We start from the raw sequence: 26,288 nt of genomic DNA, 5'->3' as shown, positions 1-26,288 counted from the left end.
GATAGGCAATGATGACTCTTACTGAACTCGTCGACATTGTCAGTTAAGTAGTTGGCCTACTACAGGGATATTGGTCGTGTTCAGGGAAGTTCGCCCATGCGGGGAGGGAGTTGAACGGGAGGAGTGTTTAGCGCTCCGGGAGGAGCTCCGCCGATCCATCTCAACTCCTCTTCCTCCTCCACTCCTCCAGCAAAGGCTTGTCACACATGGACTGGACTGTCTTCATGTGGAGGATAAAAGATAAGGTTAGTGCGCTCCTCCCTCCTTATCTACCCGGCGCTTGATTACCAGCGAATCAGTGACTCACCACGGTTCGTAACACACTCCACATCAATAGCCGGTCGGCATTACCCAGATTTCATGGATAGCACCGGCCTATCCAATCAGAATAACATGATATACACCTTTGACGCTCCTTAATATCTTGGCCAGTCTCCCCTGGAGCAACAGCTCGCAGGTCCTTTTCAAGCCCCCACTCCTGCTGTCATGGATAAATCAATGGATCTCAAGAAACGCCCCTCGTCCATCAAGTCGGAGGGCAATATTTCCTCTGCAGAAGGGCAGGTCAATGATGTTGTTGGCGATGCGTACGAGCGCATGCCAGAGTCCCTACGCAGCCTTAGCGAAGATGAGCGCCGACGCCTCAATCGGAGAATCATCCGCAAGGTGGACCTCATGGTTCTGCCTACGGTTGGCCTCTTGTATATTCTGAACTACATCGATCGTCAGAACCTTGCTTCAGCCAAGCTGCAGGGCATCATGGAAGATCTCCACATGTCAACAGACCAGTTTGCCACGGCCGTCTCAATTCTATTTGTTGGATATCTGCCCTTCCAAATCCCCAGCAACCTCCTCATCACCAGAATCGCCCGACCGGGCATGTACATCTGTCTTGCGGTCACTATATGGGGCTGCATCTCAGCTGCAACCGCAGCTGTTCACAACTACGGCCAACTACTCGCCGTGCGCGCCATCCTCGGCATTGCCGAAGCCGTCTTCTTCCCCGGAGCAATCTACTACCTCTCAGCCTGGTACACCAAAGCGGAACTTGGCAAGCGCATCGCCGGTCTCTACATCGCCCAACAAGTCGGCAACGCCTTCGGAGGACTCTTCGCCGCAGCCATCCTCCAACTAGACGGTGTCCACAACATCGCCGGCTGGCAATGGCTCTTCATCATCGAGGGCAGCGCCACAGTCGGCATCGGCATAATCTGCGCTTTAATCATGCCCGGATTTCCACACAACAGTCGCATCCTCTCCCCAATCGAGCGGGACCTGGCCGTATGGCGCATCGAATCCGAAGCCGGAGCCGCCGAAGGCTCCGAAAACGAACCCATCCTTCGCGGATTCCTGAAAGCCCTCTCCGACCCCAAACTCGTTCTGATGATCTTCTGCAACATGCTCTCCCAATGCCAAGGCTCCATCGCCAATTACTTCCCCACCTTAGTCGGCTCCCTCGGATTCTCCTCTGATACCATCAGTCTCCTCCTCACCGCACCGCCCTACGTCCTTGCGGGCATAGTCTACTACGGCCTCATGTTCTACTCCGATCGCTACAACACCATCTACCCACTCATCATGGCCTGCATTTCCATCTCCGTCGTCATGTACATCATCCTCATGTCCACCCTCAACATCGGCGCACGGTACTTTGCAATGATGATCCTCCCGTTTGCCTCTGTCGGTCCGCAGCTTCTTCTCTACAAAACTATCAACCTGCATATGGCCCGTCCGGTGTCTAAACGCGCTGCCGCCTCCGCCCTGGTGAACTCTATCGGCTGTACCTCGAACATATGGGCGTCGTATCTATATTACGATGGTCCGCATTTCTATGCTGCCTTTGGAACGCTCATGGGTTCGGCCTTCCTCCTGGCTGCTACGGTCACGGTGTATCGGTGGCTGGTCCGTCGCGAGAACACATACCTGGATTCCGGTGACCCAGATCTGATCGGCAAGGTAGTCAAAGGAGGAGTTACAGAGGAGATGGTGCAGCTGCGGTGGCGATACGAGATGTATTGATATATAGCAAGGTATAACTCTGTGTTAATCAGACAAACTAGTAGTCACTGGTAGTTACATTCATACATAGACGTTCTCATATCTAGCTATTGATAAATACTATGCCAACCCCGCCAAACACCCCATCACCACCCTCCCAATAACCCACCTCTCCCTCCAACCAAATACCCTCCTCGCCCAACGCACCGCCCCCTCCACATCCCCATCCCCAACCCCCACCACTCCCATCGCTCCAGGCACCCCCCCTCTCACCAACTGCCACGCGACCAAAAAAGCCTTATAGGCATACAACGTCACCCACGGCGCCTCACCCTGCACATTCCCCTCCTCCTCCAGATATACCAGAAACCAATCCACATGGGACTGGAACGCCTTGGCCGTCTCCGCTTCACAGAGGAACTCACACGCCGAGGGGGCCAGCTCCGTCGCCTGCTGGAGCATCGTATCAATACTGGCTTTGACGATTCCGCCTGTGTGGCTGGGTGACCACATCTGTAGCTCGATCATGGCGGTTTGCCAGGTTGCCGTGGCGTGGGTGGTGGATTTGGGGGGGAGAGTTGATGGAGAGGATGAGGTGGGTGATGGGGAGAGGAATACACCTAGAGATAGGAGCGATGAGCGCAGCGCTGAGAATCGCTCCATACTTAGCATGCCGGTCATTGTCGACCAGCCGGAGATTTCGCGCGCGCTGGAGATGAGGAAGTGGGTGATGTTGATGGCGCCGTAGGGGTCGAAGGGGGGGATTGTGGATGTCGATGTAGATGGAGATGTAGGATCTGTGGCTGGGGAGGATAGGAAGTGGCGGACTGCATCGTCGTAGCGCATACTGGTAGCATGGTGGTGATGTTGTTGTTGGGAGATGAGTTGGAGATGGGCCCATTGGGCAGCGGAGGGAGCGGTCCAGTGGGTTTCTGGACAGGGAAGGTCGTGTTTGACTTCGAGGTGGGAGATGGCGCGGGGGATGGAGAGGAGTTGGTACCATAGGGCGTCGATTTGATGTACAGCGAAGAGGGTTCGTTTGTGGGACTCGGCTTTGATGAATTCTTTCCAGAGGGAGTCGAGGTCCGAGGTGTGGGCGGATTCGGTGGGTATTGGGTGCATGAGGCCGGTGGACCGCGCGAGGGATATCATTGTGGCGTGCATTTGGAGGCCTTGTGTTGAGTCGGAGCCGCAGAGGTACATCATGGCGCAGATTTGGAGGAGGAGGTAGGTTTGGATTAAAGGTAGGTAGTCGGTAATGGTGGTAGTGGTGGTGGTGGTGTGAGGATTGTCGGTGGAGGAGAGGAGGGAGCGCGCGAGAAGGTAGCAGCGGGTGGAGAGGCTGGTTCCTGTGTTGGAGCGGGCATCGCATTCTGGGTCTTCGCCGTATTGATATGCCAGGGAGAGCATGGCGAGGAGGAGATGGGATGGTATGGTGCCGGGGTTGAATGTTGGGTGGTGGAGGAAGGGGAGGAAGTGGGAGACATGCGTGAAGAAGAGGTTGCAGCCTTGGCGGATTTGTGAGGCAGATGGAAACCAGTTGCTTTGAGGCAGGGTACTCTCGGGCGCGATAGGGATGATCGAGAAATCTTTTGAATAGCTGAGGTCGCTCAGGTCAATGTCCGGAGGAGGCTGTGAAGTGGATATCGCTTGCGGCTGGTTTTCGAACTGGTCTGTTGCTTGGGTAAATGATGTTTCGCGTAACAGGCTACGCTCCAGATCTAACGCGTCTAGCAAAACAGACTCGTCCATTGATATATGTTGCGCCATGTTACCTGGGGTAGGCTGGATACGATCGCTGTTCTCTATGGGTGATCCGCTGGACGCAGTGCTAGTTCCTCCTGCATCATCTGCATACTGCACTTGCGATGGCTCAGTCCACACAGGCCTATTCAGCTCCAGCTCATCGACGTCCTGCAGCTGGCCACGGTGCGGACCAGAGTTCTGAGGCCGTAGAGAGCACTCGTCCCTCTGTTTTGACCTTTTCGTGGTTCGGCGTTGCTCGTGTTCTGCATGCTTCCTCTTCATATGCCGATGGCGCAAATCCGGACGCGAAAAGGTCGCTTGGCACAATTCGCACGGTAGAGAGACCTCTTTTCTGGAACGGGAATGAAGAGCTGCATGTCGTTTGAGATTCTCATGTCGAGTAAACCGGCGCATGCAAACCAGACATTGGAATGGCTGATAGGAAGTCATAGCTGCGTTGGCGTGGATAACATCCGCCATGGGGAGAAATTGGAGAGGAAAAAGCAAAGAGGGGAACGGCACGACGGAGCAAATGAGCAAATCCGGGGCGCATAGTCTTACCCCACCCCCGCAATTGGTCTTGCCGATCCTTCGGTTCGCAGATGACAGGTGGCTGGCTGTCCTTGGCACGCTTGGACTGTGTGACAGTTGGATGGCATTCGGCTAGGAGAGGAAGGTGTTGCTCACATATACTCTGATTTCTGGTCCAGGAAAGAGAAGAACGAGAAGAGAATCATGGGGGAAGCTAGTCTTATCAATGACGGGCAGATCGGCTATTGACTCTTATCTGATATCGTCCGTCTTCCCCAGATAACGATCTTTATCTGGGGCTCTCTGATTGGTCGGTGCTCCCCCTATCAAGGCACTGCCATGTGGCCTCGAGATTCTCCTGGCTAAACCTCCGACATGAAATGTGGTAATTGCGTAGGCTTGCGGCTTTCAGCTGCTCGTTAGCTAGAGAGTATCAGATATGGCAGAGTATTATTGCACTGATTATCAGCTGTCGTTTATTCTGGTGAAACCGCAGTATAGTAATACCGAATATATATTTAGGTTGTGACATGGTCATAAAGTGACCTAACACAGCTTTCCAACCTCAACAGTAACAAAAAGATGGCACATAATGATATATGTCTCATATTCACCAAAAGTAGCTGCTGAATGACTTGATTTCCCACTGGGAAGCAGTCGTTGCAAGCACGAATCAAAGTATGAACAAGGAACATCAATCCACACTCAGGCGAGACCTACTGAATTGGTCTACAAGTACGATGCTATCCCACTAAAACCCTCATCAGCCTCGTAACCATTTCTGAATCCTTTGATCTCCAGAATGAAGCCATAGAAATTAGAAAGAGATTTTCCGCATTCTGTCCCCACAAAAGGCTGACTGCCCCTGATTCACCTCACTCGACTGCCAAGACCCCGAATAAGCAGCATCAAGTCCACCAGTTTGCAACATGATCAACGAAATCGCCATGCTATCATCATCTACAACTGCGATCTCTCATTGGTGCTTCAAGGACAGAGAACCTGACCGCCATGGCACGAATAAGATAAAGAAAAAATTGCCCATAAGGCTGAAAGAGGCACAATTCGAGATCATCTGACTGCCAAGACCCGCAGCAATACCCGATCGGGCTAAAAGAGCATAAAGGGCCGATCCGCTACCACGGTACCATCAACTTTCTGTTTTATTTAATTACAATTTCAGTCCCTAGCTCCCAGGGTAGGCCTGATTTCCTACACAACCTACTGTTAGCTCATAAGCATACCTGATCCGGCTGATATCCACACAATCAAGAAGATGAACACCGACAAGAAACCCACTACCTCAACTCCACTCCCCTCCTCTTCGCAAAGGCTTACTAGCCTTCAACGGATTGCACGGAATCCGTGGACGTAAGTGAACAGAAGGTCCCATCATTACAATCCAAGGGGCGCAGAGCTGACTCATGTCAGCCTACTTTATATTGTACTATTCACCGCCAGTCTGAGATGTCTGTGGAGTTATATGCAATGGCCTAAGGGAGGGGATATGGCTCTATCGCTCAATACTGCTCTCACAATACTCTATATTATTGTACGGCGCTATGTTGATGAATAGTGGAATGACAGTCGATTTCATTGGAAGATTTTAGGTCCTGATATAGTGAATATGGAGATGATGATGATCGTAAAGTTGATTATATGTTCCGCAAATCATTATGAATGATACAGAATTTGTACAGGTCCAACCCCAGTAATGCTGGGAAACAAGATTCGCGTGAATCAATAAATCGCTCAAAATAATCAAGATAAAATGCCAAAATGTGCCAAAACTTCTTCGTGCTGCTCGTTGTCGCTGAAATGTATTATATGGTGACCATGAATGTAAATGATTGGTAAATGTGCTGCCAGATGCGGAACCCCCTCGGGGCTATTGGAGATATGTCATGCTTAGAATATACCAAATCGTTTCGATTTCCCTTCTATATCATATATTAGACAGACTGTGACACAGTTGGAGAAAATACGCACCTTTCTTTTCCTTCTGCCCACGGCCAGTGCCCGCAGCTGCTGCGCTAGCCTTCTCTGGATTGACCCCGTCGACAGCCGCTCGAATGGCGGCAATTCGGCGTTTAGCTCGGAGATCTCCTTGCTCCGCTGCTTGCACATACCAGACATTCGCTGCTAGGTGGTCTGGCCGGCAGCCAATGCCCGTTTCTGTGAAGTATCCAACCGCATATTGTGCCTTGGTGAGTCCTGCATGACAAGGTCAGCATCTCATTGCCTGGGTTACTATGTAGGTGTCTTACCAGCCTCCGCAGCACGCTTAGCCCATTCGTAGGCTTCATACTCATCCTTTTCCAGCACCGGCTCTGCCCCAATGAGGTACCAGGCACACAGTGCCATCATGGCCAGCGGATGGCCACCCTGCGCAGCGTTGGTATAGAAATGGATCGATAAAGCAGGATCTCTCGGACATTCGAGTTTGCCATGCTCATAGGCATCACCCAAGCGATAGCTGGCCTCGATATGGCCTAGGTCCGCCGCCTTGGTGAACAGCTGGGCAGCATAAGCAGGGTCTGGAAACACATCGTCGCCGTATCCCGTTTCGTGCATCAATCCCAACTCGTAAGGAGCAGAATTATACTGGACGTCGGATGAATCGGTAGCGCGTTTCATCCACTTGATACCTTCGCGATAGCGTTTTCCTAGCCCCATATCCCCTTCCAGACAGGCCTTTGCCATACGTAGCATAGCGCCCGGGTGGTTTTTGGATGCTGCCTGTCGGTAGAACTGCTGTGCCCGAGCGGCGTCAACTCGGGTACCCCAGCCGAACTCATAGCACAAAGCAGTTCGGTAGCATGCTTCGACATGTCCGTGTTTACTGGCTGCCAGGAACAGTGGAAATGCCCGATCATAGTCCTCTTTTCCTTTGCTGAACAACCCTGAAGCGTATCCGTCGGCCAGATAGTATTGAGCAAAGGGGTAGCTGCGATCCGCTAGGCGCTGGAGGATGGACTTGGACTCGCGCAGAAGACTAGCACGGTTGATGTCGCTTCCTTTCTGGCCATACACTGCAGATGCACCGTCTGCCTCATCGGGAGGCATTTCTAACATCGCGTTCACCATAAAGATGGCGAACTCATACTGGATGGCGGGGTCATCGGTCTTCTTGACATTTGCCAGATACATGTCGAACGTCTGTTTGTGGCTCAACAAGGATGCGTTGTTGCCGACAGCGGATTGCAGATGGGAGTTGCCAATCTGTACCGGGGCAGGTCCGGGTTGCGGATAGCAGCTGTTGAGCTGTTCAACGAAAGATACTGGTCGGACATCGGGAGATGCACTGGAGTCCCGGGAAGATCCACGGGCGTGGAGGTATGGCGAGAGCCGAGAAGATCTCCGTCTTTCACCCAAGTCGGACCCGAGCGAGTGTGTTGAAAGAGAACGACCATTGGCGGCTGGGCGTGGCTTCTGTATATTCTCAGATGAGCCAGTTGCTGGTGATTGCTGGTTTGCGGGCTGGGGAGCTTCGTACGGTCGATGATGGTAGTGCAAAGGTTCATAAATTTCTGAAGCTTGCGTCGCACTGTCGAGACTGTCCCGGGAAGAGCTAGTCTGACTGTCTTTGGCAGGTTGTTGGTCCAACGAAGATGTGCTCGTGTTGGGCAGACTGTTGTCTTTGTGGGGATCGACTACCGACCAAGACGCACTGCTATGGGGTGTGTGCCCGTATGTCCGATGCTCTGGTACCTGGGGTGGAGATGATCCATCGATGGTCTTTACATGAGTCTGCTGTTGCTGCTCGGAGAGAGATATGTGGGCGAATTCATCAGTTGGAAGCGTCAGTTCAATACCGTCCTCATGATAATCCGGCTCTGGCGGATCGCTTTCCCCATGGATTCTGACCCGTGGAACCGAATAGCGTTGGCTTTCGGGGCGATCTTCCGGCATGTACACCGGATCCGTCAGAGACTTCCTGGGAATAGGCTTGCTGTATAAGCGATTGAAGCTGTCCCGCCGGGGTTCACGAGGCACCGGGGGGATGGGAGGAGAAGAACGAAGATAAACGGGCGGAGGTGAAGAAGGCGGCTGGGGATAGCCGCCGCTGGCAGAGCGCGCCATCGTTCCTAATTCTTTGTGTTTGAGATCCGATCGGTGATGGCCAAATCCCACAAATGTATATGCCGAGCGTGGTCGCAGAACAATCCTTGATTGTGGGGACGATTGTCAAGGTGATTTGAAATGGCCCCGAAATTATGCGATAAGCTGTGGACTATGCATGGGATATGAAACCTGCCATGTGCGCTGGAGCGAGGTGACGAATCTCGAGAGCTGCAAACGAATGGAAAGAGACAAGGCAACGAGGGGAGATCAGGGATCGCGGGACAAGGGGACTTTGCTGCTGGAATGTGGAGAAAGCTGGAGAAGGATGATGGGTCAGCTCAGGGAAATTCGGGGGTCCACCGGGAAAATAGGCCTACCTTGCAGGAAACGCTAAACGATGGGTCCTGCTGGGATGCAGCTGCTGGATTCCATGACGCAGAGAACAGAGGAGTGACTGGGGAATATCGGGGGGGACAAACGAAGGTCCAAAAGTCACCCAAACGAAGCGAGAGACCGATGAAAGAAGGTAAGAAGAAAAGAGTGCCAAGTGGGATTGGCGAAGAAGTGGGAGGGTTATTCTTGGGGGGCAGAAGAGGAGAGAAAATGGCTCGGGAAGAGAGTTGCGCCCAGAAGTCAATTCCGGCTTAGTTCCGTATAGAGTATGGGACTAGTAACAAACGGTACTTACTAGATACATCCTCCCTCACTACTAGTAGACTACTCACTCTAACTACCACCAGTAGAACTGAGTTGACGCCTGCACTAAAAAAGATCATTGAATCATTTTTAACGGTCACGAGGCCAAGAAGAGACAGCTTACACTTACTCTTCTCGGCCCGACTAGCCCGACTGGGAATGACAGGGTCGCCAAAAATAGCCCCAATTCGACTGCCTGCTTACGCTGTCTGTACCATGCGTGTCTCACTGTCTCACTTTCGCTACTTCCACTACCACTTTCAAGGCAACCCAATCCAATCATTCATCCCATGCTACGGCTGTGCTGTTCGTTTGGCTCCTCCAGGAATTAAAATGTGTCGAATGTCTTGGGCCACCGGGTGTCCAAGCTCCCGGGCGATATTCCACGATCCATGGGTCATGAGGGACTCCGGTAGCCATACTTGAATGGTGGTTCTAATCAAATGGGGGTGGCTGGTTAAAGCTAAACTACTCTACCACTACCCCTCCAATTGCTGTCATAGAGTGGTGGACCCTTACGCCACGCTGGGCTCAGGCCATATGAACTGGCTAACTATATTAATATATTTCTTACCTCGTCTGTCGGTTGGCACGTTCGGACTGGTACGGCTGTTACATGGCTGATCCCCGCTATGGATTGCACAAAGCACTGTGAATCAGCCGACAACAACTCGACTCTTCCATCTCAATCTGCTGCAACTTCTCAGTATAATTAATTTTAGGCATCCTTTGATCTGCGCTGGTTCACTACGAAGGTACTAGTCATCAAGAAATAAGAGGACTATTATACAAGATGCCTGCCTGGGTGATGATCCCCCACACCCTCTCGTACATATTATGTATGGAATGAGATCGAGTAGAGTAAGATGGCGTGACAGCGATCCAAGCTCACATCTTCCCGCCTGTAGCCTTTCGGACACGGAAGACACACAAGGCTGCTCCGTCCAGATTGTTTCAAAATCACCCATATTGGCGGAAGAATCGGAACCCCGTCGGCGCCAGTCGGTGATTGGTGCGCGCGGCCCAGACAACACAACGGAGCGGTCTCGGCGCACAGTCCAGAATAAGGGCTTCCCATTGGCTTCCGGCGCAATGGGCAATCGTTTGCCCGCATTCCGATCGTCTTGGCCGCCCCGCGTGTTGTTTCTCTCTGTAATTGCTTATTGCTGACTACCTAGTACTACGTAGTATATACATATTCTGAATAGTAGATCTCTTTCCCCATGTCCTATCACTGCGTGAAGAATGGGAAAATAAATTGTTGTTGTGTCTGTTACCTACTGCTTGGTATTAATAAAGCTCAGGCTGTCTGAGGTGATCAATACAGATAATGTGAATCCAGAATGCATCCTGGCCATATGTAGCTGGAAATGCAACAATGATATACATTGAACTCCACGGACACATCATTGATGTAGAGCATGTGGCCCGCTCCAAAATAAGGACAAGCGACATCATACACTCATACACTCATTATGACAGTTTGAGCATTGCTAGCAGCGATCTTGGAAGAACCTTGAATAGTATGATCGACATATGCGCAGTACGGTCCATCTATCTACTTCTATCCATGGCGCCTAGTCCATGATATTGCTACAGTCAAAGCGGCATGCCGAATATGACATCTACGTATGATTCAAGACCATACGATGCTATCTAGGCCTCGGACATTGCAGGTCAGGCACCCTTGAAACCAACATTCAAGTGCTCATTCATTTATGTGCAAGGGCCAAGGACTCCGACGGAGCATAGGTTGGGCCATACCCAAGCTTACCTTTGATAGAGAACTTCAATTCTCTGAATATACGTGAAGTCGTTACAGGATAAACTCCATAAAGGGGGCAGGCGCATTCATAGCCTGCATAGGTCACTGTCATGGAGCAGCTGTTCTTATATCACGTGCACCAATATTATCATTTAGTCTGTCAATTAATCTCTTGTCATGTGGGAGCACGTGGTACAGTCGTTTATTGAATTTCAATTCCCGTATAGGTCACAGATATGATGTATCATTCGAAGCCCACGATTCGGAGCTCGGAGATATTGTGGTCAAGCCTTCTGTCACGGGTAATAAATCCAAGAATTGCCAGTGAAGTCGCGACTGACAGGCTTTGATAAGGAGGTCAGATAGAGATTTCGACCTCCAGGCTAACTCTATAATTAGATAAGCGGATACCGAACTCATGTCCATGTCCGTTCGAGAGTGGAGAGACGAGATTGCCGATCGCCTCGGGACCTGAACGAACGACAAGGTAACTGCCCTGATTAGGGGTAAGGGGGACAAATACTCACACTCATGAAAGGGGTGCGACCATGAGAGATTACTGGATCATATGGTCGTCATGAATTGAGGTACATATGGCTGAGAGGGAGAATTTGAAAGATTCTGGTGAGCGAGGCAGGATAGTCCGGTTTATAAAGGACCGGCCCTTGATAATTCGAGTATGATTCAGTAGAATTTAAATAAACCACGACCTCCCTAGGGCGCCGCTATCCGGTAAGGGGAGCTGTCCGCGGGGCCTTTCTTGCCAGCAGATTTTGAGAGGAATGTTGGTAGAAAACGGGGATACACAACACAGACTTTTAAGACATCCCCTACATCCTTGGCAAGGATGCAGAATATAACGAGTGTCTCCAGAGCAAATGACAACATATACTTCGGTGTCCCGTGTTGGTGTTTTCAATCTGTGACTCGAGTCAAAGAAATCATGTAGCTGCTGGGACAAAGTGATGTGTGGATAGGTTGTATTGCTGCTTAAGCGAGATATGGCCAGGAGACTCGCAGGGCTAGAATAATCTCCGAAGCTGCGTCGTGCAACGATTAGCGAGGAGAAGATCTCCTGAGCAGGCAAGGAATGAGTAATGTCTCAAGATTTGGGAGTTGATAAAGGGGGGTTCCTTATCTTATCGCAGCGGTGATGAAGCTCTATAGCTCCACCTGCGCGTCAATATTGGCTGATCGGGAGAATAGTCTACCGTCGTGCTAGAATGATAGTAGCTAGAACAAAAGGATCTATTGTAGGAGAGAATGAACGCGAGTTCATTGTGGCAAAGATCATATCCCTAAAGAAGAGGCAACAACTTAAAAATCCAGCATCCAAGTCTCCGCACGCCCACTGTGCCAAGGCATCAAGGACGCAGTAGTGTAGCAATTGCCAAGGGGATGCCCTGACTCCAACCCGTAAGCCCAGCGACTATTGGCCCCCGGGCCTGCCGATCGCAGCGGGCGATGGAGCTGAGTTGGAGCCGACAATGGGCTGTCACTCGTCCACTGCGCCTAAGCAGCCAGGGGCATGCCGATCCCAACCCCAGGGTCCCGCGCCGATCCCGCCGATTGCTGTTTCGGCCTGCGTTGGCGACGCTGGCCAGCTTGTTGCTGCTTCCCTGCTATCGATTCTACCCAGCAAGTACGTAACTTGTTTTTATGTGGATAATATTTTATTCCAAAAATATCCGGTGGGCTAACCGTGTGCCTGCATCACATTCACCAACGACTCACTTTGATTATGACGCCCGATCGGAAAGAGCATCGATCGACAACGCCTCCTCTCCCTGCCTAAATAAACGGTCGCGCCCATCCCCATCCCTCTTCGTCATCCCTACCTGACCCGTCTTTTGTTCCTTTCCTCTTTCTCCCAACCTTCCCTCCTCTCCACGTTCTTAACATTCCATTCTCTCCCTCGTGCACCTCCAGGTATGTGTCATTTCCATTTCCTATTGTCTTTCTATTATCGAATAGTTTTATTTGTCCAGAGTCTAACAACGACCGATCCTATAGTAATCACAGACGCACGCCAACAATATTAACCCTTTACCTCACCAAATACCCTTACTCCATAATCACAATGCGTTTCCTCGCTGTCATCGCTCTCCTCGCCTCTGTTGCCGTCGCCAGACCGGCTGAGAATGGCGCCCTGAACGCCCTCAACGTCCAGGTTATGTGCCTTGGAGTGAGTTTGGCTATGTCCATCAAGTCATAATACAACAGCTTCCTAACGATTCCCAGCGCGACGCCGGTCTTTGCGTTGGCGGCAACATCACGGCCGCCGGAAACAACTGCTGCCCTCCTCTGGTCTGCGGATCTGACCGGGTAAGTTTTCTATACTAATAATGGTATAATATACACAACAATGACTAACACGCACTACTTCTTCAGAAATGCCACTAAATGCTAAGCACCGCAGTCTGCCATGTTGACCATCAAGAAGTACTCTAAACTGTGAAGATACATAATGTGTTCAGGGGTGGAAGGTGTGATGTCGGATACGCTGGCGTGGGTTTGATGAAAACATCTCGAACGGCCGGGTTCATATTGTACTTGTCGAATACGACTAATATGTGTCAATAACATTGCGATGCTGACAAGCTCGCTCAAAAATCTCTGAGTTGGGATAGTTAATTAGGAAGATATACTAACTCTATCCATTGCCAATAACTCTTGACGAATTGACCGTGCTGGTAAACCATTAGCTTAACGTTGACCTAGGGACGAGTGACGTGCAACAATGATCACCGTATGACGAACTATTACTACATCTATCCCTTGTCTTCCGCTCCAATATCCCCTCCAGTTTGCACATTCAACGCCCACCTACGCTCTGTACGAAACCTGCGACGTGCTCCCAAAGACACAGAGAATGCCGTTTGACATTTCAAGGTCAAGCGTCTCGAATCTCTTTCTGCACCCGCAGCCTACGAACACACCCGGAACATCACTGGGCCGAGCTCTTCACCAATGCCGACTGTCGTTCCTCAGAACAAACAACCAAAGAAAGCGCCAGAGTACCTGATTACCTCGACTTGTTTTGATTGCCACCCAACATTGATTATCGCTGGTCGGTATCGGCGCTATTGCGTTGAATAAAAGAGGGAATGCTGTCTTCAGGAAGAAGAAGCGGTGATGATGTGAGACATGATTCTCTATTTCTTCTCCCCCAAAGTCTTAACGTGATCCCCGGTCGCCCAATCTTCTACACATCACAAACAGTAAATCCCGATACTCTTCTTGGATTATATACATGATGATATGGATGGCCTCAGGGTTCTGTGTTCCACTTCTGGACATTTTGTTGTAACGTTGACCCGTCGACTCGACTCTGTGTTGAGATTTGTGTCGAGATTTCAGCTGTGGTCGGGAAAATGTGATGTTTGTTATGACTATAGGACGGTCGAGTACGTATGTCGTTCTGGAACTTGGGTAAAGATACAACAGCGTACGATAATGGTGACTGGTTGACTATGCTTTCCACGATTTACGACGTCTCTCGTTTCTTCTGCGGCGACAGACAAGACGCCGAACAGATTGTTGCTCACCCTCCGGAACTACTGATTTGATGATGGCATGCCATTTAGGACTCCGAAACCTCCCGTCTTCCTCTTTATCCCGGTGGGACCATGTCCCGTTCCGCCTACGACAGCTCTCGTGGTGCACCGGTCCTCGTTTCAAAAACGGACAGCGCGCATTTGCTCATAGTGCACATTACACATCAAAACTTCAAGAGACGCTCGTTGACGCGATATCGTTAACATATCATACTTCAATAGCTTCAACATTCTCGGTTTTAAGATACCTCCAGGCTAATTCATTCGATCCTCCGATCAAGCAAAACCGAACCACTCCATATCCTTATCCCCATGAATCGGCACCGTATGACCCACGCCCGTGGCAAAGATCCCTTGAAGACTATCTCCCCAGATCGTCGTCTCGTAATTCGTCTGTGGGGTGTTCGCCTCCGTCTTCTCCGGTGCGCTATAATCATACCCAAACACTCCAGCCCACTGCTTGCACGTCTCGTAGTAGTTCTGAGGGTACAGCGTTGTGTCTATACTACCGTGGTAGATCTGCATCCTTGGACGACTTCCCGAGTATCCCGAGTACATTGCCTCGGCAATACTGGCCCAGTGCTCGGGGGTGGTGATTACATCACCCTGGGCGCAGGTGGAATTCCATCCGTCTACTTGGTTGGTGTTAGAGTAGAAGCACCCGGCTGAGACGCCGGAGTAGACGGTGGCGGCGGCGAAGAGTTCGGGGTAGGTTGCTGCCATTACGTTCTATTTTCATTAGCATGCACAACTTTTACTATTTTAATGTGTAGAGAAGGGAACGGTTGGAAGGGAAGAGGAAATACCGTCATCATAGCCCCCGAACTCGATCCCGTCACGAACACCTTGCTACTATCGGCCCCGTACTTGCTAATTGTCCATGTCACCATGTTGGCAATGGAGTTACTGTTTCCACCGCCATTGTGTGTCAGCGTTGCCTGCGAACTCACGTCCCAGCAGCCGCCGGAGTATGGGCTGGACGGGTAGATCACGATGAAGCCGTATTGCTCGGAGAGGGTGGCGTAGGGGGAGTCGCCGTAGTAGCCGGGGCCGGTGCCGGTGCCTATGCTATGATTAGTATTGTGGTGTATATTGTAGAAAGTGGGGGAACGTACAGTAGTGGATTGCAACCACGATACCGGGATTCGAAGCTAGGTTGTTAGGCACGTAAATGTACATGCCTACATTTGTAGGGTTATCACCGAAATCGGTGACTTGTTGGAGACTGCCACTGCGCTTGACAGCATGGGCGGCGATGGGATGGAGGAGGGAGGTAACGAGGGTGGTGATGACGAAGAGGAGGTGGGTTGATAGCAACATGGTGGTTGTTTCTGCCGTGCTAGGCAGTATGGCTGGATGGTGCTAGGATTCTACGAAGATGGTTTGGACCGTAGTGAAGAAACAAAAGGATTCGAAGACGATTTATACCACTGCAGGGAGCGGGTAAATTGAAACATCATGGAGTTATAGTGTGTTTCTATAGTTATGCGGAGTATTGAGTTCAGTGGGTATTATGAGTGATCTAGGCTCAGGAATAGAAGTGTAGGCTGATTTCATCACGGAAATTAAGCAGGGCTAATGTGACAGCCGTGACAGCTCCGACATGAGGAGTCTGGGATAGACGGCACGGAGTGGAAACTCCAGATCGAAATGGTTAGAGATCGTCGTTGCGGGCCGAACTCCGTAACAGATCCCGTTAGAGCCACTGCAGGGCTGGGCCACTGGTGATTCTTCACACTGGCGGCTGTGCGGAATGTGTGAGTATGCAGCATCAAATAGCCGGTATTCAGCCAGAATGGATATTTGGCTGCGGAATAATCTGGGGTAAAGCTTAAGCAATCGGCACATCTCTTTGCCATGTGAGTGAGCTTCTTGGGAGTATACACCCGGCGCTGACGAACGGATAGTTTGGATAACAGTCATAGCAGGCTCAAGTCAGACCTAAACTCTGTCGCAGCCGTTTGTTTGAGGCAAGAAAGGTTTCAGATGACTTAATTTGGAAATTATGGCGTAGGTGGTCCAGTACGTGCTTGGACTTATTGATGACTAGTAAGCTTTGTTTCTGGACCACAGCCTTACATCTTACATAATGAGTAGTCGACAGGTCTTCGGTTTTATCTAAGCGCATTCATCAGTAACGTAGTTATTTTTTCCGTCAGATGAAAGGAGGAGAGGAGAGCATGTAGCCCACCCCACAATATGTAGCCAAATATCCGCCTCCCCCTTTCCACTTTTGCATTGTCGAGGTCAGTAGCATAGGGCACCGGGTTGTGACACAATCCAACCACCATGTGGCTAACGACTGGCCGCGAGGAGAGGTAGTAGTGGTGATATTCATCTTGAGACGTGTAGTCCTCTGCCAACACCACAAGATTCGCTTTACCAATTTCTAGAGAAACCTGCTGTCCTTCCGTATGTTCTAGAAATGACAACGACTCTCCAAGCGGCTATCAGAATTCCTTGAAGTTCAACGACGACTTGACAAGTAGAAATCTCAGGTAGAGTATCTTAGGCAGCAACTGGTGAAGTCTCTTATGTCTTCTCAGTGGCGATACCTGAAGCAGACGAGGTCCGTAACAAGCCCGTCCTGAAGATGCGGACAGAACCGATGCAAATAGAACGGCTGATAGGGTGAACTGTCATAAAGGAATTCCAAATTTGAATTTTCAGTATGCGAATCCGGGCCTCTTTCCTTATCTGTCCTTTGTCATAAGCCCAGATCATAGTGATATCAATGGCAATACCACCAAGTCCATTTTTCTGGCGTCATACCGCCTTATTCCTTGATATACTCGTCAAGTAATAACCGCATCATCCCCGGCCCACGGTAAATATTTCCAACGGCTCATTCACCGGTAATCTGCAGTTTCCTCCAACCAATAGAAGCTGTTTAATCTCCTAGATGTTGGAAGAATCGCGAAAATCCACTTTGCTCTTTTGGCCAATAGCCACGCGCCAGTCCAATGTCTGGGACGCGACGAGGCTGACAGGGGGGGGGTCCTTCCTAATCGAGCAGATGTGATGCCTGAGTTCATTATTAGGGCCCATTGATATCCACTGCTTGGACCTCTCCCACTCAAAACGCTTTGTTATTGGCCAGCTAAAGATACAGCAAGATACGATCATGCGCACACTGGGCGTTTTTAAACATACAATACAAACTAACAGTTCGGTACATGAGCACCCAACGTATCAGGATCAAATGAATCAGGATATGTCCCAAATATGATCTAGAGCTGTGCGCGTGCTTCCGCAGCAGAGCATAATGGGCTCTTGAACCCAGCAAACCCGTTGACTTTTGTATCTTCCAGCTTGGCACGGAATGCTCCCAGTCCCCCAAAGTAGAAAAGACTCGACGTTGCGTCTCCTGGTACGTTCTTCCTAAACATCCACGATGATCCTTTGTTGAAAAGAAGCATCTTCGCTATCTGTTCGCATACCTCAGTCCACTCGCGCTCAGCTTGTTCTGTTGCTTCAATTTCACATTGCTTCCCTGTGTGTCTAGTGATATCCTGGGCCCGCCGGATTGCGTCTCTCAAAAAGCTAACCTGTATTTCCAACAACGGTGGCACATTTCCAAAAGCCACCCTCGGTCCAAGCACGGTCAGCAGGTTCGAAAAACCTGCAACTGAGCAGCCTAGATAGCAGTCCGGACCAGTACGCTTCCAGCGGTCATACAGAGTTTCGCCCTTCTCACGCCCTTGAATGTCGATCTGAGCGTAGGTTCCGTCCATAGCGTCAAAGCCAGTTGCGAAGATTATCACGTCTAGCTCGTGGAGTCTGCCGTCTGAAGTACATATACCTTCAGCTGTTGCCTCGGTGATGCGATGCTTCTTTATATCAATGGCATACACGTTCTCCCGGTTGAACTGCTCATAGAATCCAGCGTCTGACAACGGCCGTCGATTCCAGGCCTCCTTTGGAGTCAAAACAGCTCGCTTCTCGGGATCCTTCACAATCTCTGCAATCTTCCTGCGAAGGAATCGGCAGACCTCTTCATTAGCCACTGCATCCACAGCAATATCTGAGAATTCTGCAAACATCATCTGAATACCGTTTCCGTCCATCCAGAGATGCTCCAAGATCTTCTCACGCTCCTCTGGGGACACGGACATGAATGGTCTGTCGTGCTCCAGAAAGCCCATTCCCAGCCGGGAAGTCAGTACGTCTGACCAGACCTGCGGGAACTTCTCATCCATTGATTTCTGTTCTTCGGGAGTCATCTGCCTGTCGTTTGCTGGGATAGTATACTGTGGAGTACGGATGAAAACATGGAGCGATTTCACCTTGCTAGCAACAGCAGTGACTACTTGTACCCCGCTTGAACCAACGCCTATGACACCAACACGTTTGTTTTCCACATGAATGCTTGGATCCCACGCAGCTGTATGGACAACCCGGCCTTTGAAGCCTTTTAGGCCAGGGATATCGGGAACCTTGGGCTTGACGAGGACCCCAACAGCCGTGACAAGGTATTTCACGCGATATACATCGCCAGTCTGGCACTGGACCCTCCACTCCTTAGCAATATCATCCCATCTGGCAGCGACCATCTCCGTATTGAAATGAATGCGGCTTCGGAGATCATGTTTCTCGACAACATGCTTGAGATAGTCCAGGATTTCTGGCTGGGTGGAGTATCTTCTCACAACCGGATGGGTCTGGAGCAATTCTTCGTCGAAGGCATAGCGATAAACATGACTCCAGCTGTCGCTCAGAGCACCGGGGTATCGATTCACATACCATGTGCCACCGACGTCATTTTTCTTTTCAATTGCCTGGACGGCCAAGCCTTCCTCGGCGAGGGTGTACAAAGTATAGATACCAGAGAAACCCGTCCCTACAACGAGAGCGTCGAGGCAGTATTCATGGGACATCTTGATGTTGCCAGGGGCACGGTTTTGGGATGAATTTTCCCCAATCTTTTTTTGAGCTCGCTGGGCTTGACTAGTTTATATCCCTGTGCTCTGCTTACTCTTCTGTCCGACGTCTGCAGTGCTTCTGTCCTTGGCTAAGGAATCTTACATATGTGGCTGCACCATAACCAGTCATCGCATTCGCAGTGGCCGGCCTCATGCGACACATCCTGGTTGCCGGCCTTGAGACGCAACACGAGGATGACATTCCCAAGGTCACCTTCATGAGTAGAAGCTCGGACTTTCCGTAGCTTGTAGTAAGTATAAATATAGAATCGTATTGGCCTGCAACCCCCCAAATAAGGGGAGTGGGCGGCCACGCGATCTGAGGTTCAATGGCTGCAATCTTTCCACTCTCCATCTCCCACCATCTCTCCCATCCTCGTAGCTGCTTCGTAATCCTCATTGTGAGTATGAAGCCGTTTCCGGGACATCAAAGTCAATGTGCTGACTATTTTTCTGACACGGAGGAATCCAGAACCTAACTTTAGGCCTCCAACCAAACCTTTCCCCGCTCCTCATGCTCACACTTTCGCTGCGATCCTTTATCAGCCGATCACTTCTTAAGCTTCAACAAAAAAAGACAAAAAAATCTCGAAATGCCCGAAATCTTTTGACAGGGAATTGCTTGCCACTTTCCAACCTGACAGTCAACACGAGGACTTCAGCAACTCGTGACCAAAATGATCATCCACGCCTTTGAGTGCTCGACGGCTGTAGGTTCATACCAACTACCTCTCTGCATTCTTCACCTTTTCCTTATCTTCCGATTGGAGCTGTCAAAGTGTAACCATGCTGTCTTTAGTGCATTAGTGCTTATTTGTCCCGTGCAGAAGCCACAGCCTGGCTATGATAATAATAACTCATCCTTGAAGTTTTACATCATCCATGCTGCGATAACTTATTCGCTCCTAAGTGCACGAACTTAAGCACAGCCATGACCGACGGTCCAAATCTTCTTTCACTTCTCCAAAGCCAAGTCTATCTAGCCAATACTCGTTGATGTAGGATATCCACTTGTTCAAGCAAGTCTGCCTGCGGAATGCATCCCGATCCCGTCGGGATCATAACAAGCGCGATCGTTTACGGGGACATTCTTGGTGTGACTATGGCATAAGCTGAGTTACACAGAGGCTTGCAGGTATATAGAGACGAACTCTCCTCTGCGTATCTGATGTAAGCATCATATATGAATCTTAATCGCCCAACATACGACAGACTCTTTTACTAATGACGCTCTGTCTCTTGCTTATAGGTCTTACAAGCGATGTACGAGCTGGGCCTCGGCCTCACCCTAGAACAGTATGGGCACGCCAAGGCCGAGGGACAAAGGGCCGGATGCACAACATGCAAGCTCGCTCCGCAACACCTTTATCTGCACGCACACGAAGCAACTTTACAGCATTCAGGTCTCCCAGTGAAAACCCATGGAAAGACCTGACAGATGTTGAGACAGCATCTGTTGTGCAATGGCTGTTCCAACAGCCTGAGCTAAACCTAACCGCCGCCAATGACGCCGGGGAGTGGGATAATACAATGTAAGCTTAGCTACTCCGTTCATGGTAACACACTGACCATATAGTACCCTTGTCGAACTGATGCGTCCGAACAAGTCCGATGTGCTGCAGTATCTGGACCACGATCAACCCCCTCCCACGCGTTATGCACATGTTGTGCTTGACGTACGTGCTACTCTCGACCCATACTACGCCGAAATACTGGTTGGACCTCTGCCGGTTACCGATCAATCCGCCACCACTTGGGTGCCACTTGAATATCCTTACACGCGCAAAACACAAGGCCGCATACGCAATCTTGACGCTGACCACGACACTATTCACTCTGAATGGCTTTACAAGATCAGCGCTTCGATCGCCGACATCACTCTGGACCTTTTCAATGGCACAGCCTTAGGTCTAGACAATGATACCATCAGAATTTCAGGGATTGACCCCCTGTAGCAGGATGACAGTCAGATCATCCGCTGGGATACATTCTGGAACCTCCCTGTTGACGACTTTGACGCCAGCAGCATTCTGCCTCTGGGATTATTCTTCAAGTCCGACGTCACAGGCCGTGATCCATCCAAGTGGAAGCTCGAGGGCTGGTTCTACAACAACACATTCTACGAAACCACCAACGCTTTTCGAAAGGCATACTACTCCCCAGGCTTCGTCAAGCTACCCTCCAACACCGAAGGCGACTGGGCACGAACAGATCAACAGGGGCCAATCCTCCCAGAAGATCAAAAGCAGCCTCCAGTCATGGTTGCCCCATCAGGAGCACGGTACACTTTCGACACAGACCAAAAATACGTAACCTGGATGGGCTTTTCCTTCTATATCGGCTTCTCCCGCGACACCGGTGTTTCCATCTTTGACGTCCGCCACAAGGAACAACGCATTCTATACGAGCTAGGGTTACAAGAAGCTCTGTCACACTACGCAGGAAACGACCCCGTCCAATCCAGTACCGCATACCTAGACTCCTACTACGGGTTCGGCCCGTACACATTCGAGCTCGTCAAAGGCTACGACTGTCCAATATATGCCACATATCTCAACACCTCCTTCTACGAGTCCGAATCAACACACACCCACATCGACAGTCTCTGTATCTTCGAATACGACGCCGACTACCCCATCCAGCGACACACCACCCCAAGCTACGTCTCCACCACCAAGAACATCTACCTCACTCTCCGGTCCGTCTCCACCATCGGCAACTACGACTACACCATCAGGTAATACCTTTCCCACACACACCCACCACACCCACTCACTTACTAAAAGTTATATCCCAGCTACACCTTCCACCTCGACGGCACCATCGGCATCGATGTCCGCGCCTCAGGCTACATCCAAGCCGCCCACTCCGCCCACAACACCAACTACGGATACCAAATCCACTCGGCCCTCTCCGGCTCCATGCACGACCACATCCTCAACTTCAAAGCCGACTTGGACATCCTCGGCACCGCTAACTCCATCGAACTCACCTCCCTCGGTCCCATCACCACCACATACCCGTGGTCCAACCCCAACCAACCACAAAACACAATGCACCTCGCCCGCCGCATCCTCTCCTCCGAAACAGAAAGCCGTCTCAACTTCATCTCCCCCAACTCACAACAGACAACAACGCTCAGCATCATAAACCAAGACGCCCGCAACGCTTACAACGAATCCCGCGGCTACCGTATCCTCCCCTCATCATCACCCCCCTCCTCCGGACACCTAACAATCATCAACTCAAGCACCCTAAACCACGCAGCCCACTGGTCCGAACACGACATCCAAATCACCCAACACCACGACCACGAACCGCGGTCCGCACACCCATACAATAACCAAGACGTGTATAACCCCATGATTAACTTTAACGAGTTCTTCGATGGTGAGGACCTTAATCAGACGGATCTGGTGGTATGGATCAATCTGGCAATGCATCATGTTCCTACTACCGGGGATTTACCGAATACGGTGATGACCACCGCGGTGGCGGGGGTGAGGTTTGTGCCGGGTAATTATTTTCCGGGGGATCAGAGTCGCGGGACGGTGAATATGCTTAGGGTTGGGTTTGGAGATGATGAGGATGTGGTGGAGGTGGAGACGTTTGGGCAGGCGGGGGAGAGGGTGGAGGTTGTGGTGAGGCCGGTGGAGGAGGTGCTTTGGGGGTGATAATGATTATCATTTCACGATCTGATATGTGTGTAAATGGATCCTATAGTATCTATCTATATGTACCTCCCCCCATCCACAGTAATCACCTGTCCCGTCATAAAACTCGACTCCTTGCCCAACAAGAACCCAACCGCATCAGCTATCTCCTCTGCCTTGGCACACCTCCTACCCAGTAGCACCTGACTCAGGTATTGCTCCTGCTTATCCTTAAACGAGACACCATCTATCAAAGGCGTTTCCGTAGCTCCCGGCGCCACGCCATTGACTCTCACCCCCTGGCCCGCAAAACTCGCCGCCCATGCTTTCGTCATCCCTAACACGGCATGCTTGCTCACCGTGTATGTCACATTCCCCGGGTAAGCGTGGAAAGATGCCGTTGAACATATATTCACAATCACGCCTCGGCCTTCTCTCGCTGTCGCTGGGTGGAACTGCTGATCGGCCTCGCTTGGGAGAATGTGCGAGAGGAATGCATTCCCCACGTTCCATACGCCGCGGACATTTACATCCATGACGCGGTTGAAAAGATCATCGGATTCGAACCCGAAGGCGACATTTTGGTAGGCGATTCCGGCGTTGTTGATTAGGCCGTGGAGGGTTGGGGTGGTGGTGGTGATTTGGTCGAAGGCTTTTTGGACGGCGGTTACGGAGGAGACGTCTGTGTTGGGGTAGAAGTGGAGGTTTTTCTCCTTCTGGGAGAGGTGGGAGGGGAGTTCTGGTGGGGTGGATGAGATGTCGAGGACGTGGACGATGGCGGATCGTGCGAGGAGGTAGTGCAGGACGGCGAGGCCGATGCCTGAGCAGCCGCCGGTTAGGACGTAGGCTTTGCCTGAGTGGTAGTCTGTGGTGAGGGTCATGGTTTTAGAGCTCGGGTGTGAAGTCGAGAGTGGGTTTGGCTATGAGGGGGGCTGGTGGGAGCTTTTGAATGATAGAATTCTGATAGATGGTAGTTATTGCGGTGTAGACTTCGCACAACATGGATAGGGGTGGACAATTATGTAGATTGCTGTCCAGGCTGAGGTTCATGCATTGGAATGACTTCTGCATTAAGCAAACAGCATGAATGTGGGTTTGCCCACCAATTAGCAGCCTTGTCCAAGCAGGGATGTTTCTCGAACTGATGGACACCGCACCCGTCACCGTATTCAATAGGTCAGTCAACTTCTTGATTTCAAGTTGTGCGACTGTCAGCTGCGTGATGATCTGTTTTAGGGACACTAGTATGAACGATGGGCCCAGTACGTCTCATGCTGATAACCGGTGCAGATTGCTGTCCAGTCGATCACACACCCTTGTCTAGCATGCTGCAGCGACTGACATCATACTTATTTGGTAGGTCAGTGATCGCCGTCCTGCTTAGTTTGACGTATCATTAGCGCCCTATCTCAATCATCCCTTGAGCTCGTCGGCATTGGTCATGTATGTGGTCGCTTTCGGTAGTTTCCAGCTTCCTTTAACTGCAAAGGTCCGTTGGTCTGCAGCTGAACAGTTTATGCATTGATTGTCACACTAAGAGAAGAGCAATGGCTTCCGCCCTCACGAAAGAACTTGCACATTTCAAGCACGTCACTTGGAGGGTTGTCACTTTGGCACACTTCAATGTAGTTCAGTAGACCCTCTATGCTCCATCATAGGTCTGGCTTCCAAGAGTACACTGCCAATTTCAAGGCCAGACTGGATGATCATTGGGGGATGTGTGCAACCCCCACGCTATACAGAGCTCAGTGAAAGGTTTTGGACCAGCATCACTGGTCAAGCCACAGCCTCCCTAAGCGCTCAGCATCTGCCTGAGGATTCGTTTGCCATGGTCTAGGGAATTCTTCTCCCCAACCTTCCATCGTATGAAACACTTCGTCCGAGCCTGGATCTCGACACCAACGATATGAATTCGGCGATCTATCAGATTTTCATAAGTTTGAGGCTCGAAGTTCGAGGATTTATGCTTAGAGGTCGCATTTCAGACACGCGAAGGGGGTTCAAATGCGTATGACCTGTTGCTATGCTGCTTAGATTATTCTTGATTCTCAGGATTAGCATCATTCTGTTATTCTGGTTGTTGGTGACCGGTAAGGATGCACCCCTATTGTGCAATTATCCGCTGTGCTTACACCGCTCATCCGATAGTATGTGGGGTCCAGTGAGGTTATGCAGGAGATCTTTTTCATCAGCAAATGTCCGGGGCAGACAGCAATGACAAAGGATCTTGTTCTTTTTCAGTCCAGCAAGACCGCCAGGAGCGAGGTCGAAGCCCTGTAGTATTTCTCGAGCTTCATCCCGACCAGAGCATTGCTAGTGATCAGAGGAGCTAAGAATGTTCGGTTAGTCAACCACCAACTGAAACTATCAGCGAAGCCGACTAAACGAATCCAGTCAGTCTCCATTTAAGCGAGGCCATGCACGCTTGCGAGCCAAACAAATCTCACTGCACATGAGATGAAAATCCTTAGTGCCAACTAATCCAACACACCCACTAAATAGTTAGTAAACACCCCATTGTCCGTGACCGTGATACCCCTTGCAGTATTCTGCGTGTCAATCCCAGTGATGATCTAAACAGCGCTGCACTAAAGAAGAATAATGAACGGCAATAGAGAACCAACCTGCGGCCGAAAGCGCCTACCTTCATACCGAAACACGGAAAATACTGTCTCATCGTACCCAAGGATCGCCCGAGCGGCCCTCAAATTAGCTTTCCACGGTTTCCACCAGATCGGGCCCGTCATTCCCCTTTGGAAGATATTTCCGAACCACGGTTCTAGCCCCTTGGCCAGAAAACGGGATCTAGTTAGATACCCTGATACAACACCCAGCCGCGATCGAACCAGCACCAGTTTGCAAGATGGAGAATAATCTCGCTCAGAGGAACCAATTTCCGGCCGTTTCCGGGTCTTGGCCGAGGGGTATCCACTGAGGCGAGCTCGCTGGATCAGCGTCTATCTATCTAGACTGAGTTTTTCTGACGGGATGTAGATACTCTAGTGTTTGGGGCGTTTGTTAGCTTGCATTGTGCAAGATGGTCGTGCCGTGGAATGCGGGTTCTAATAATATCTGGTTCGTAGGGGAGAAGGAGATGAAGCGAGGCTTACCAGGGTTCAAGTTGTCGGGCACTGCTGGTTTGGTTCGGTTAGTGGGTGAAGTAGAGGGGTTTCATTCCTTCTGGTTAGCGTGCAATAAGTGATCGATAGATGCAGGTAGTGTCTGGAGAATGAAGTTCAAGTCAAATGGAGGTGGACTTCGGTAGTTCATCAAACCGATGGGTGCCGCTGAGGCCTTCGGGCCGTTATTGTGCACTTATTGGATGAGTGCAGCCACATATTTCCTTCTTTTCTGA

At 50.6% G+C, this 26,288-nt stretch overlaps 8 protein-coding genes across 8 annotated transcripts; 3 read left to right on the top strand and 5 right to left on the bottom strand.

The window, feature by feature from the left end:
• Window positions 1–486: 486 nt before the first annotated feature.
• AKAW2_60901A (uncharacterized protein) lies at window positions 487–2,019 on the top strand (the record flags this gene model as incomplete). The annotated part of the gene is made up of 1 exon (XM_041693077.1): window positions 487–2,019. One exon carries the CDS (start codon window positions 487–489, stop codon window positions 2,017–2,019), a length of 1,533 nt encoding a protein of 510 aa, XP_041546399.1.
• A 99-nt stretch (window positions 2,020–2,118) lies between these two features.
• On the bottom strand, window positions 2,119–4,224 carry AKAW2_60900S (uncharacterized protein; the record flags this gene model as incomplete). Its single annotated transcript, XM_041693076.1, has 1 exon — window positions 2,119–4,224. One exon carries the CDS (start codon window positions 4,222–4,224, stop codon window positions 2,119–2,121), a length of 2,106 nt encoding a protein of 701 aa, XP_041546398.1.
• A 2,301-nt stretch (window positions 4,225–6,525) lies between these two features.
• On the bottom strand, window positions 6,526–8,358 carry chs3 (putative chitin synthase activator (Chs3); the record flags this gene model as incomplete). Its single annotated transcript, XM_041693075.1, has 1 exon — window positions 6,526–8,358. The coding sequence occupies one exon, from the start codon at window positions 8,356–8,358 to the stop codon at window positions 6,526–6,528; it is 1,833 nt and encodes a 610-aa protein (XP_041546397.1).
• Window positions 8,359–12,881: 4,523 nt separating this feature from the next.
• On the top strand, window positions 12,882–13,204 carry AKAW2_60898A (uncharacterized protein; the record flags this gene model as incomplete). The annotated part of the gene is made up of 3 exons (XM_041693074.1): window positions 12,882–12,986; window positions 13,043–13,126; window positions 13,193–13,204. 3 exons carry the CDS (start codon window positions 12,882–12,884, stop codon window positions 13,202–13,204), a joined length of 201 nt encoding a protein of 66 aa, XP_041546396.1.
• A 1,430-nt stretch (window positions 13,205–14,634) lies between these two features.
• Window positions 14,635–15,678, bottom strand: AKAW2_60897S (alpha/beta hydrolase family esterase; the record flags this gene model as incomplete). The annotated part of the gene is made up of 3 exons (XM_041693073.1): window positions 14,635–15,087; window positions 15,165–15,421; window positions 15,474–15,678. The coding sequence occupies 3 exons, from the start codon at window positions 15,676–15,678 to the stop codon at window positions 14,635–14,637; spliced, it is 915 nt and encodes a 304-aa protein (XP_041546395.1).
• Window positions 15,679–17,588: 1,910 nt separating this feature from the next.
• Window positions 17,589–19,235, bottom strand: AKAW2_60896S (flavin-containing monooxygenase; the record flags this gene model as incomplete). The annotated part of the gene is made up of 1 exon (XM_041693072.1): window positions 17,589–19,235. One exon carries the CDS (start codon window positions 19,233–19,235, stop codon window positions 17,589–17,591), a length of 1,647 nt encoding a protein of 548 aa, XP_041546394.1.
• A 1,377-nt stretch (window positions 19,236–20,612) lies between these two features.
• Window positions 20,613–22,954, top strand: AKAW2_60894A (uncharacterized protein; the record flags this gene model as incomplete). Its single annotated transcript, XM_041693071.1, has 4 exons — window positions 20,613–20,812; window positions 20,857–21,231; window positions 21,304–22,017; window positions 22,078–22,954. 4 exons carry the CDS (start codon window positions 20,613–20,615, stop codon window positions 22,952–22,954), a joined length of 2,166 nt encoding a protein of 721 aa, XP_041546393.1.
• Window positions 22,955–23,010: 56 nt separating this feature from the next.
• On the bottom strand, window positions 23,011–23,814 carry AKAW2_60895S (SDR family NAD(P)-dependent oxidoreductase; the record flags this gene model as incomplete). The annotated part of the gene is made up of 1 exon (XM_041693070.1): window positions 23,011–23,814. The coding sequence occupies one exon, from the start codon at window positions 23,812–23,814 to the stop codon at window positions 23,011–23,013; it is 804 nt and encodes a 267-aa protein (XP_041546392.1).
• Between the last annotated feature and the right edge of the window lie 2,474 nt (window positions 23,815–26,288).

The sequence above is a fragment of the Aspergillus luchuensis genome, chromosome 6, assembly GCF_016861625.1.
Source record: "Aspergillus luchuensis IFO 4308 DNA, chromosome 6, nearly complete sequence".
Lineage (NCBI taxonomy): Eukaryota > Fungi > Ascomycota > Eurotiomycetes > Eurotiales > Aspergillaceae > Aspergillus > Aspergillus luchuensis.
Note: the sequence above shows the minus strand (reverse complement) of the source record. Positions and strands in the feature narration are given on the sequence as shown.